This window comes from Castor canadensis, chromosome 11, assembly GCF_047511655.1.
Source record: "Castor canadensis chromosome 11, mCasCan1.hap1v2, whole genome shotgun sequence".
NCBI classification, from domain to species: domain Eukaryota; kingdom Metazoa; phylum Chordata; class Mammalia; order Rodentia; family Castoridae; genus Castor; species Castor canadensis.
The window spans coordinates 48,100,972-48,112,957 of record NC_133396.1 but is presented as its reverse complement, the minus strand read 5'-3'; the positions used below and the strand labels follow the sequence as shown (position 1 = coordinate 48,112,957).

The following is an 11,986-nucleotide window of genomic DNA, read 5'->3' as shown; positions in this document are numbered from 1 at the left end:
GTCAGAGGTAACAAAGAGTTCCATTCAGTCAGAGAGATTTTCCAACATAATCCAAACGTTGTTCTACTAATTAACTGTATTATCCTTCTTGGTTTTTGTAGGGAGTCCAGTGTGAAAATATTTTCTCATCTCTATAGCTTTTCTAAACAATGCTTGTCTCATCAAAATTATGTTTTAAATATGTTTTCTTTTCATTGGTTTTAGCCTTAAAATTGATATCCAGCAACTCTCTCAATTTTTACCAGCTGCTGTGGAAAAATTAAGTTTGTTAAAGAAACAAAAATTTAATTTATGTTTTCATCTACTTAAATAGTTTTTCCCATCACAATGATACTCTTTTTCTATCTCTTCTAATTCTTCATTGTGCATCCCACCTCTTCACCTTAACATACACTTCCTCCTTGAAGTGATGTTTTATTCTTGACAAGCAATAGTTACAGATATAGCTTGGCCATAGGTCAAAATCCCAGCTGTGCCATTCAATAGCTCTGTGACTTTGGGCAAGTTACTCAGCCTCTCTGAGATTCAATTTTCTAATCTACAATTTGGAAATCTGTATCTACCTCATAAGGTTATGAGTATTAAAAGGGCTACTAGAGGCCAGTCATTTAGCATAGTGCCTTGCTAGTAATAATCTGTGATGGAAGTGATAGATGTCATTATTTTTACTGCACTTTCTCTGCTGATTGAGAATGTGACCCCACTTCTTTATGCTTACATGTATCTTAATACCTTTTAGAAGCATTAAGTGGAGCCATGACATTGGTGAAAGCCAGAGGAAGGGAGTATCACTTGGGAGCTAACCTGCTGGTGAGTACCCTCCATAGAGCACCCTGAACATCAGGATTCCTAAGGCTGCAGATGAGTGGGTTCAGCATGGGGCTGATGACAGTGTTGAAGATGCCAATGCCCTTGTCTTTGTCTGAAGCCTCCACTGAACCCAGCCTCATGTAGCTGAAGACTCCTGTCCCATAGAAGATGCCTACCACAGTGAGATGGGAGGTACATGTGGAAAAGGCCTTTTTCCTCCCCTCAGCAGAACGGATTCTCAGCACAGCAGCTACCACATGAACATAGGACACAGTGATAAGGACTAAGGGGGCCACACCCATGAATGCTGCTGCTACAAAGAGCAACTTCTCATTTAGTTGTGTGCTGGAGCAAGAGAGCTGGAAGAGCTGGGGAAGGTCACAATAGAAGTGATTGATCACATTGGGGCCACAGAATTTAAGAGTAGATATGGCAATAGTTTGTGTCAATGCATTACCGAAGGAAAAAACACATAATATGCCGACCAAGGCTTTCTGGATTCCCCAACCCATGCGGGTGCTATATGTGAGCAGTTGGCAGATGGCCAGATAGCAGTCATAAGCCATGACAGTCAGCAGGAAGCAATCTGTCCCAGCCAGAAGATGGAAGAAGAAAAGCTGTGAGAGGCAGGCCCTATAGGGAATGCTTTTGTCTTTAGATATGAAATGCTGCAACATGGCAGGGACAGTGACACTGATACATCCAACATCCAGCAGAGATAAGTTTCCCAGGAAGAAGTACATGGGAGTATGGAGTTTGGGTTCAATAAAAATGGCAGCCACAATGTTGAAATTGCCACCAATGGTAGCCACATAAGCAAGAAGAAAGATGACAAAGAGGATGGACTGAAGAACTGGAGTCTTGGTTAGACCCAACAGGACAAATTTGGTCACAAATGAATCATTTCCCAAGGCTCTGATATCCATGGTTCTTTTTCAACAGCAGTGGACTAAACAAAGTCCAAAGGTAACAAAGTTAATGACAAAAAATGACATCTTGATGAAAAACATCAGTGTAGCAATGTCCAACAGAGGCCAAGATGCAAAGATACATAAAATTTAAGAAAACAGTTAAAGACGGAGACATAATAGAAAAAGACATGATAAATGTGACTCTTAGTGGGCAAGAGTAGTGGCATTGGTCAGACGCCCACAACAATAGATGCATTGATATTAAAAGGCAGGCAAAGGTGACATTGGAAGATAGAGGGCAAGACTATTTTCCCAAAGCCAAAGTTCCAGGAAGGAAATTACAGATAATGGCATGGCCATACTTTTTGGTACAGAAGATCCCAGAGTGTGAAACTGAAGTGTAAGACAAGGAGGAGACATGTTCTCCCCAACCTGTACCCCATATGCATGTGTCATTGTGCAGTTGTTCCTTGGTATCCTCAGAGTTTTGGTTCCAGAATTCTCAGATAACAAAATCTATAAATATTCAGATCCCTTATTTAACATGGCATAGTATTTGCATACAAACTACACATATCCTAACATATACTTTAAATCATCTGTAGATCATTAATAATACCTAATACACTATTAATGCTATGTAAATATTTGCTATACTGTATTGTTTAGGGAATAATGACAAGAAAAAAATGTCTGTTCTTAATCAGTACAGATGCAATTTTTTCTGAATATGTTCAATCTTTTGCTGTCTGAATCTGGTGGAACTCACAGATAGAGAACTGACTGTAAGTGATGGCAGTAGTGAGATGATCATAGTGGTCCATACTATTGAACTTTTAACTTATGAAGCTATGAGATATGGTCTGGATTTTCCAGGGAAAGGTGAAATGCAATGAAAAACAGTAAAAGTAAATGAAGACACATCACTGAAGATATTTCCAACTCCAGGGCTGGTAAGAACTACACTTTTAGATTTTCTAAGTAGTAAGATTATGTTGCACTTCTCCATTTAGATTCTGGGGTAACTGGGCTCCAGTGTGCTGACATTTCACTGAGCAGTGTGAAAATTTAAGGCTTAATCTCCCAGATTGAGTGGCTATGCAGTCGAGGTGCCTCACTGGATATTCAGTTGAAACCTCTCACTGCTAGAGTCTTAAGCAAGCAGATACCCAGACCCTGAACAACCCTCAGCCTCCCATTCCAATGCCAAAAAGCATTTGCTCTTCAGTCTCCTTAGTCTAATTACATATCAGCTAACCTATGTAGTATCATGGGCCTACTGACCAGGTAGGGCCAGAGCATGTTACAGAGCTGAAAATAGCCCATGCACACGGACACTGGGATGATGCATCTTCAGCCCCAAAGTGGTGACAATAATAAAATACACAGTGATCCACTTTAGTGAGGTATAGACATTTAAGTCACTCACACAGAGCCTGACTCACATAGAAAAGGCTGGAACTTTTGATACCCAAGGATAAAAGGCATAAACAAAGGAAGACATTTCCTGATGAACAATGTCCTCAGATTCACAAAGGGTCAACCACCATCAATGAGTCTGGACTTGTCTGCATGGACATGGCCAATACCTCAAAGTCAGTCTCTCCAAAGCTGAACCACCTTCTCCCTTATTTGTCTGTTCCTGATTGAACAATTTGATAACAGTCTTGCCATCCTCTCAGTTAGTGTGACTCAAAACCTTAGTCTTCACTGTCTCTTCCCTTCTTCTACCTTCTCACTTCAGGCACCCCATTCCTACAACAGCCCTCTAGAGGAAAGAAGAAGACATTCTATGGCCCAAAAATAATATTTACTTGACCATGAAACAAAAGAGTCTTGGAACTGCACTCACCCAGTTAAGGGTCAGCACTTCTTGGGCAGAAAAGGCCAGGCATCCCTCACAGAGGGGAAAGTATATAAAGGACAGACAGGCAAACAGACAAACAACTTTCACATTGGGATTTTTTTCCTCCCCACTGCTACCCCCTGGGAGGCCTCAGAAATTAACACCTTCCAGGGGAACCAGAACCAGGTAAACACCTAACTCTGCCAAAGACATAACAATCTTTAAAATGTCTTGGATTTCTCAAGATATTCCCCAGTGTAATCTTCATGGATATGAGAAAATTCATTATTTAACAAATATTTATGAGCTCTTATTATTAACCAGAATGCTTGTTACCAGTGTGTTTAATTTAAAATAAAATTAACATGTATGAATTGTACATATTAATGGGGTTCGGTGTGATGTTTTCATGCACACACTGATAAAATTCAACCTACCTTTATCCACCCCCACACTCCCTTCTTAATTTCTAGTAATCACTATTCTACTTTGACTTTTGCTTTTTAGCTTTTATATATAGGAGAGAACATACAGTGCTTCTCTTTTTGTGTCTGGCAATTTCGCTTAGCATAATATCCTCTAGTTTCTTTCATTTTTCTACAAATAAGAAGATTTTTTCTTTTTCATGGACAAATTGTGTATATATCCCACATTTTCTGAAAGTTGCAGTGTATCAAGTCACACAGTATTGGGGACAGAGTCGTTATGTGGAAATTCTGGTTTAGCCCAGGCCATCATCATTTTAAGAAAGGAAGGAATTGAAGAGTAGCATACTCACACACACACACACACACACACACACACACACACACACACACAATTGTTCTTCATAGTTACAAGAACTGGAGGTTGGAGTGTGTAGGCAACTGCATAACAACTGTTGTTTCTGGGATGAGGAACTTTGTCAAAATGGGGGCCACCAGCAGAGCTCAGGCACTGTTAGTCTGTTCTTCCACTGAGCTGCTGAAACAATTTCTTGCTAAGCTACTAAAACATAGCAAGAAATAATATTCAGAACTCCTCAACCTCCAAGCCAGATGCTTCTTCACACCTTGATTAAAGAAGATGGGAATGTATCATACATTTATTGAGGAACTATTAAATTAGCTAAGTAATGTGATAGTTGAGAGGTGGCCAAAACCAGGCACCAGTGGCTCACACCTGTAGAGTCCAGGTTATTTCAGAGGCAGAGATTGGTAGGATCACAGCTCTAGACCAGTTGAGGCAAAAAAGTGTGTGAGACATCATCTCTACAGAAAAAAAACCAGCTGTGGTGGCATGTGCCTGTCATTCCAACTATAGCAGGAAGCATAAAATAGGGTAATCATGATCCAGGGTGGCCTGGATGAAAATGAGATCCTATCTCTAAAATAACCAAAGTAAAAAGCAAAAAGAAAGCAAAGTAATGGAGGGGTGGCTCAAATGGTAGCCCTCCTGCCTCATAAGCATGAGACCCTAAATTCAAACCCCAGTACCAGTCCCCCACCCCAAATAAGAGGTTACTTAAGAGAGACATAGTCCCAGCTCACATGGACCTTACCATCCCAAGAAGAAGGCAGGTGTTAACCAAATAGTTATCACCAAACCACTGTGTCTGTGCATGCACACACATTTTGTGCACATACATTTCAATACTTTACCCTGTTTACAAAAAAATATATTAACTGAAAGTTTATTTTCACTTTTTAAACACTATCTTTATATTATGATCTTCATGTAACATTTTACTCTTCAAAACATTATGACTTTCTTATGTGCAATCATTTGCATGTATGATAATTTACTTAATCATTGGATATTTCATCTCCTGTTTTTCAGTATTATTTTTGCATGTCTGATTTTTTCCTATATTCCAAGTAGTTCCAACCCTTCTATTGTGCATGGATCTTTTGTCATTCATTGATAATCTGTAGTCCCAAGACTAATTTCCTACTACCTCATAACAAACGTAAAAATTACTTAAATGCTTAATTTTATATAAGAGACAGGAGGCAAAGCATACATTCTCCAAATACCTTCATTATATTCTTTATATTCTTCACTTATGTTTTGCTTTAAAGAGAGTTTTGAGATTTCCAAGGCTTGGTGGCTTGTTTTTTAATGGAAAGGTATTTTAACTCAATTAACCATGGAGGGAAAGCAAAAGAAACATTCATAATGTAAACATGTGGCAAATTCAGTGCCTACATGTAATAAAGATCAGCAAGTAGGAGGGAAGCAAATTTCTTCAGTTTTTAGACCATTTAATCTATATAGGAATTGACAAGGATGATAGCAATGATGGTAGTGATGGTGATTGTACCATATTTATTTATAGGTGATAGCGATACAGATTTTAACCAACAGAATGACCTTGCCACAATGCCCACACATCAGGTATCAACAGAGCTGAAAGATTTTACAATGTTTCTCTTTCTGATCATTGTTCATTTGACTAATAAGATAACTCATTCATTTCATTTTATTGTATTTCAAAAGCACAGCACAACTACAATATGCAATATAATAATATTGCATATACAGCAGTGCTATCAGCTAGAGAACCAAAATTATTTCACCTTAGATTCCAGACAAATGTGGCAGTGAAGGGGGAGGACCACCAAGGCCAGCATGAAGACGGTACAGACGTGTCTTCTGTTATAGGACAAACCAAAGTGACAATCCCAAATCCAATGAAAATGGGTGGAGGGTAAGAGAAAACTCATCATCTAGTGACATCAGTTCTAGCCCACATTCTCTCTCACATTGGATTCAAGGAAAAGAGAGTTTAATCCAATAGTTATTTTCCTTTAGATCACTTATTTCACTCAACATTATACTGCTGTGATGCCTACAGATGTTCATCTATTTCTAAGACTATATAGCATTGCACAGTATAGCTATAACATGATTTATCATTTCTTTTCCACTTAAAGATACTCTGCTTCTGTGAATATTCTTGCATATATCTCTGGCACATGTGCAAGAATTTTTCTAGAGTCTGGTTCCTCCATTTTCTGGATGACTCTGTGCTGCTGGGAGCAGCTCTGCGTGAGTCAGTCTCTCGCCTGTTGTAATCTGCGCATGGCCCCAGGGTAGTAGGTAGAACTCAACTCACCACAGAAGCCTGAAATGGACAGAATCTAAATACAGTGTTGAACAGTAAGTCACAAATACAGGCCTTGGGGCAAGGGGCAGGATGGCATATTGTTGAAATCCCTATAGCCCAGCAGCGATTAACTACCTTGAAAAAGAAGACTGGAGGTACCCAGAAGGAAAGCACAGGGTCCCATAACCAGTGAGAAGCACAGCCCTCTCTGAATCCACAAATAGAGAAGCAACTAACCACAGGAAAAACAGGAAGAAAGACTCACAAATCAACACACGGAATCCCCCAACTGAATTCACCACGTGGCTCCAGGTTCCCTTACTGGGCACGCTTGATGATAAGTCTTGCTTCCCAACACACGGGAACTTGGAGCTCCCCTCTTCCTCTGCTATATGATCTACTATCTTTACCATGAAACACCAGGGAATGCTGCACCACTGTGAAAGCAGGACCCACAGCTACCACTACTCCATGGGTAAAAGAAGGCACAAGCCAGCAGGCATTCTTCTCCTGAGCCAACAGAAGTGTCACTGAACTGCACACTCTGAAACCTGTGCTGGCAATCAGGCTCCAGAACCTTGCCACATGCACACTTGGTTTGCCTGAGCTAGCAGCAGCTGCCATGGCTCCTAGTGATCAGTGCCAGCAAGCAGTCCCAGGGCTTCTGCTACCTGCAGGCTTGGTTCCCCCTGTGCTGGCAGCAGCATCACTGGACTGTGCTCCTGAAGGACTGGGCCAAAAATTGGGCCCCAGAACTCGTACTGCCTGCAGGGTTGATTCTCCTGAGCTGGCAGCAGCACCACTGGAATGTGCTCCTGGAAGCCCAGGCCAACATTAAGGACCCAGAACTTCTGCCAACCACAGTCTTTGTTCCCCTGAGCTGGCAGCAGCTACTGTGTCTCCTGGGAGCCTGCGCTGGCAAGTATGCCCCAGGGCTCCTGCTACATAAAGGATTGGTTCCCTTGTGCCTGCAGCACTACCGCACTGCCCTTCTGGAGCCCACACCTGGAAAGCAGGCCCCAGAAATCTCACTTCCCACAGGCTTGGTTCTTCTGTGCCTGCAGCAGTTGCCAAAAGCCAGCAAGTAGGCCTCAGTGCTCTCACTGCCTACATGCATAGGTTCTTTGTGCCTGCAGCAGCTGCCATGGCTCCTGGGAGCCCGTGCGCCCACACAAGTAGACCCCAGGGCCTCCACTGCCTTGTAGGCACCAGACAATTTAAGCCCACTAGCTTTGCTGCCCCACGAGTACCCTCAACATTCCACTCAGTGCCAGAAGTCCATCACTGCACACTTAAGGGAACCCCAGACTCTAGGCTTTGCTATTCTGCTGACACCAGGATGCTTCTCTCCCCACATAGAATGAGGCCCAGCACTCCCCACTGTCCCTGACAGCAAGCGAGCCCTTTCTCCTCTGTCAAAGTGTAAGAACACCAGATTCCTCACTGAGGGGAGGAAACCTGTTACTCTGCAGGTGGCACCAGAAACCCTTTTGCCACAAGGTACACAGAAGCCCAGCAGTTCACACTGTTCCTCCTTGCAGGAGAGCCACATCTCTCCTGTCCAAGATCTGGAATCCCAGCTCCTCCACTGATGAAAACCTGCTACTCTGCTGGTGCTAGGAGGCCTGCCCACTACAGTGCACAGAGACCCAGTGCTCCCCACTGTGACTGCAGGAGAGCACCCACACCCCATCAAAGAATGAGAACTCCATTCCCCTAGAGAATGGAGAAAAGAACCCTTCAAGGGGCAAAATATCCAGCATACCCCTCTCTGAAGAATACTGCCAGAGTTCTAGGGGAAAAAATTCAAAACCCCAACTACAGAGGCACAAGGGATTAAAGCCATAACAAAAACCAAGTCCAGCTGTGTCAATCTCAATGCAGAATGAAAACACAAAACAGCCACTTTCCATCAAAACCCAACTCCACTACTGAAGTTCTTCACAGAGGAAGAACTATCAAATAATGAATACCAAAACATAATAGTAAAAATGATTAACAACCTCAAAGAAGAAACACAAAAGTTAGTATTTCACCTCAAAGAGAATATGAATAAACAATTAAATGAGCTCAAAGAGAATACAAACAAACAGATGAATTAAATTAAGAAGATAACCCAATACATGAAAGAGGAAATCAATAAAGATAAGGAAACCTTGAAAAATAATTAATCCAAAATAAGTAACTCAATTTCATATATAATATCACAATCAAAAGCTTGGCAAGCAGAGTAGAATAAGTTGAAAATAGAGTATAAGGAACAGAAGACAGTAGATTAATTAGACCAAAAGGTAAAACACCATGAAAGCAGACTAAGAAAACACAAATGGAACATGCAAGATATCTGGGACACCATGAAAAGACAAAACATATGAATCATGGGTGTAGAAGAAGGAGAGGAGATATAACTAAAGGCACTGACAGCCTACAAAATAGTATAGTAGCTGAAAACTTCTATAACCTCGAGAAAGGGTCACCCAGGTTCCCGATGCTGACAGAACACCAAACTAACAGGACCAAAAAAGAAACATCCCCAGATACATCATAATCAAAACACCCAGCACACAGAACAAAGAAAAAATTCTAAAAGCTGCAAAAGTGAGAAGACAAGTCACATACAAAGGCAAACCCTTTAGAAAAACAGCAGATTTCTCACCTAAAACTCTAAATTCAAGAAGGCCATGGAAAGATATAATTCAGGCCCTGAAAGAAAGCACCTGACCACCTTGATTAGTCCACCCAGCAAAACTATCATTCCTAATTAAAGGAGAAGTTAAAACCTTCCACAACAAGGAAAAACTAAAGGAATTTGCCACCACAAAGCCAGCACTACAGAAGATACTCAAAGGACTTCTACATATAGAAGAAGAACTATAGTGAGGCAGGAAGACTCAAGAAAGAATAAACCCTTTTGAGCAAGAAGACCAGTGAACAAAGAATAGGTAAAACTAAACAGTAGGGGAATAAAAATGACTGGAAACAACAGGCACCTTGCAACTTTAACAGTGAATGTAAATGGCCTGAATGCCCCAATCAAAAGGCATAGAATAGAAAATTGGGTTAAAAAATAAGACCCAACCATATGTTGCTTGCAAGAGACTGAAAAAAATAAACACTGGCTTAGAGTCAAAGGGTGGAAAAAAGTTTTCCAATCAAATGAATCCCATAAACTGGAAGGAGTAGTCATACTCATATCTGACAAAGTAAACTTCAGACTAAAATCATGCAGAAGAGACAATGATGGTCACTTCATATTAATGAAAGGAACAATTCATCAAAAGGAAATATCAATCCTTAACATATACATGCCAAATGAATTGGTACCCATCTACATTAAAAAATCTCTAATAGCCCTAAAACCACAGATGGACACTAACACAGTGATAGTGGGAGACCTGTCACCAATACATAGGTCATCCAGACAAAAGTTTAACAAACAAACTTCAGAGCTACTCTGCACATTAGACCAAATAGATATGGTTGATGTCTACATAGTATTTCACCCCAAAACTAGGTAATACACATTTTTTTCTGCAGCTCATGGAACTTGCTCAAATATAGATTATATTTTAGTACACAAAGCAAGTTTCAATAAATTCTAGAAAATCAAAATAAACCCCTGCTTCATTTCAGATCAAAATGTAATAAAACTAGACCTCAACAACAATAGAAACCCCATAAAATATTAAAATACATGGAGACTGAAAAACACACTGCTGAAAAAAAATTTGGGTGACCAGAGTAATAAGAGATGAAATGAAGAAGCTCTTAGAGTCCCCTGAAAATTAAAATTTAACCTACAAGAATCTGTGGGACATAGCAAAGGTCATGCTAAGGGGATAGATTATAGCTATAGGTACATACATTAAAAAAACAAAGACATATCAAATAAACAATCTAATTATGTATCTTAAGCTCCTAGAAAAACAAGAACAAACCAAACCCAAAGCCAGGAGACAGAAATAATAAAGATCAGGGCTGAGATCAATGAGATCAACCAAAGAAACTATACAAAGACTGAATGAAGTAAAAAGGTTGTTGTTTGAAAAGATTAACAAGGTCGACAAACCCTTAGCCAACATGACAAAACAGAGGGAGAAGAAGACCCAAATTAATAAAGTCAGAGATAAAAAGGGGAGATAAAAACAAACACTATAAAATCCAGAGAATCATTAGAGAGTACTTTGAAAACATATTTAAGTAAACTGGAAAATCTAGATGAAATCCTGGAAGTATGCATTCAACCAAAATTGAACCAAGAAGATATTGACCACGTAAATAGTCCTACTACATGAAATGAAATTGAAACAGTAATAAAGTCTCCCTACAAAGAAGAGCCCAGGGCTTGATGGATTCACAGCCGAGTGTTAAGAAACCTATAAAGAAGAACTAACACTAATACTCAAATGTTTCCAGGAAACAGAAAGGGAAGGAACACTACCAGACTAATTTTATGAAGCCAGCATTATACTCATTCTGAAACTCGATAAAGATATAACCTGAAAAGAGAAGTATAGACCAATCTCTTTATTGAATATACATGCAAAGATTCTCAATAAACTACTGGCAAACAGAATTCAACAACATGTCAAAAGATCATACACAGTGATCAAGTCAGTTTCAATCCAGAGAAGCAAAGATGGTTCAACATATGTGAATCCACAAATGTAATACAGCATATGAACAAAAACAAGTACAAAAACTATATGATCCTCTCAATAAATGCAGAAAAGGCCTTTGACAAGATCCAACACTTTTTCATGATAAAAACTCTGAATAAATTAGGAATAGAAGGAAAGTTCCTTAACACAATAAAGGCTATATATGACAAACCTAGACTCATTATCATACTAACTGGAGAACAACTGCAACCGTTCCCCATAAAGTCAAGAATGAAACAGAACTGTCCACTTTCTCCACTGCTATTCAATATAGTTTTAGAATTCCTAACCATAGCAGTAAGAAAAGAGCAAGAATTCAAAGGAATTCAAATAGGAAAGGAAGAAGTCAAACGATCACTATTTGTAGATGACATGATCCTCTACCCAAGAGACCCCAAAACCTCTACCAGAAAACTATTAGAAATCATAAATTCTTTCAGCAAAGTGGCAGGATACAAAATTAACATACAGAAATCAGTACCTTTTCTATATACCAAAAATTCACAGAATGTGAAAGAAATAAGGGGAACAATTCCATTTATAGTAGCCTCAAAAACAATAAAGTACTTTGGAATAAATTTAGTGAAAGAAACCAAAGACTTTTTAATGAAAAGTATATACCACTACAGAGAGAAATCGAAGAAGACATCAGAAGATGGAAAAAACTTCT

General features: G+C 39.8%; 1 protein-coding gene across 1 annotated transcript; it reads right to left on the bottom strand.

Moving 5' to 3' along the window:
- Positions 1-788: 788 nt before the first annotated feature.
- Positions 789-1,736, bottom strand: LOC109674342 (putative olfactory receptor 3A4). The gene has a single exon (XM_020151335.1). It carries the CDS (start codon positions 1,734-1,736, stop codon positions 789-791), a length of 948 nt encoding a protein of 315 aa, XP_020006924.1.
- Between the last annotated feature and the right edge of the window lie 10,250 nt (positions 1,737-11,986).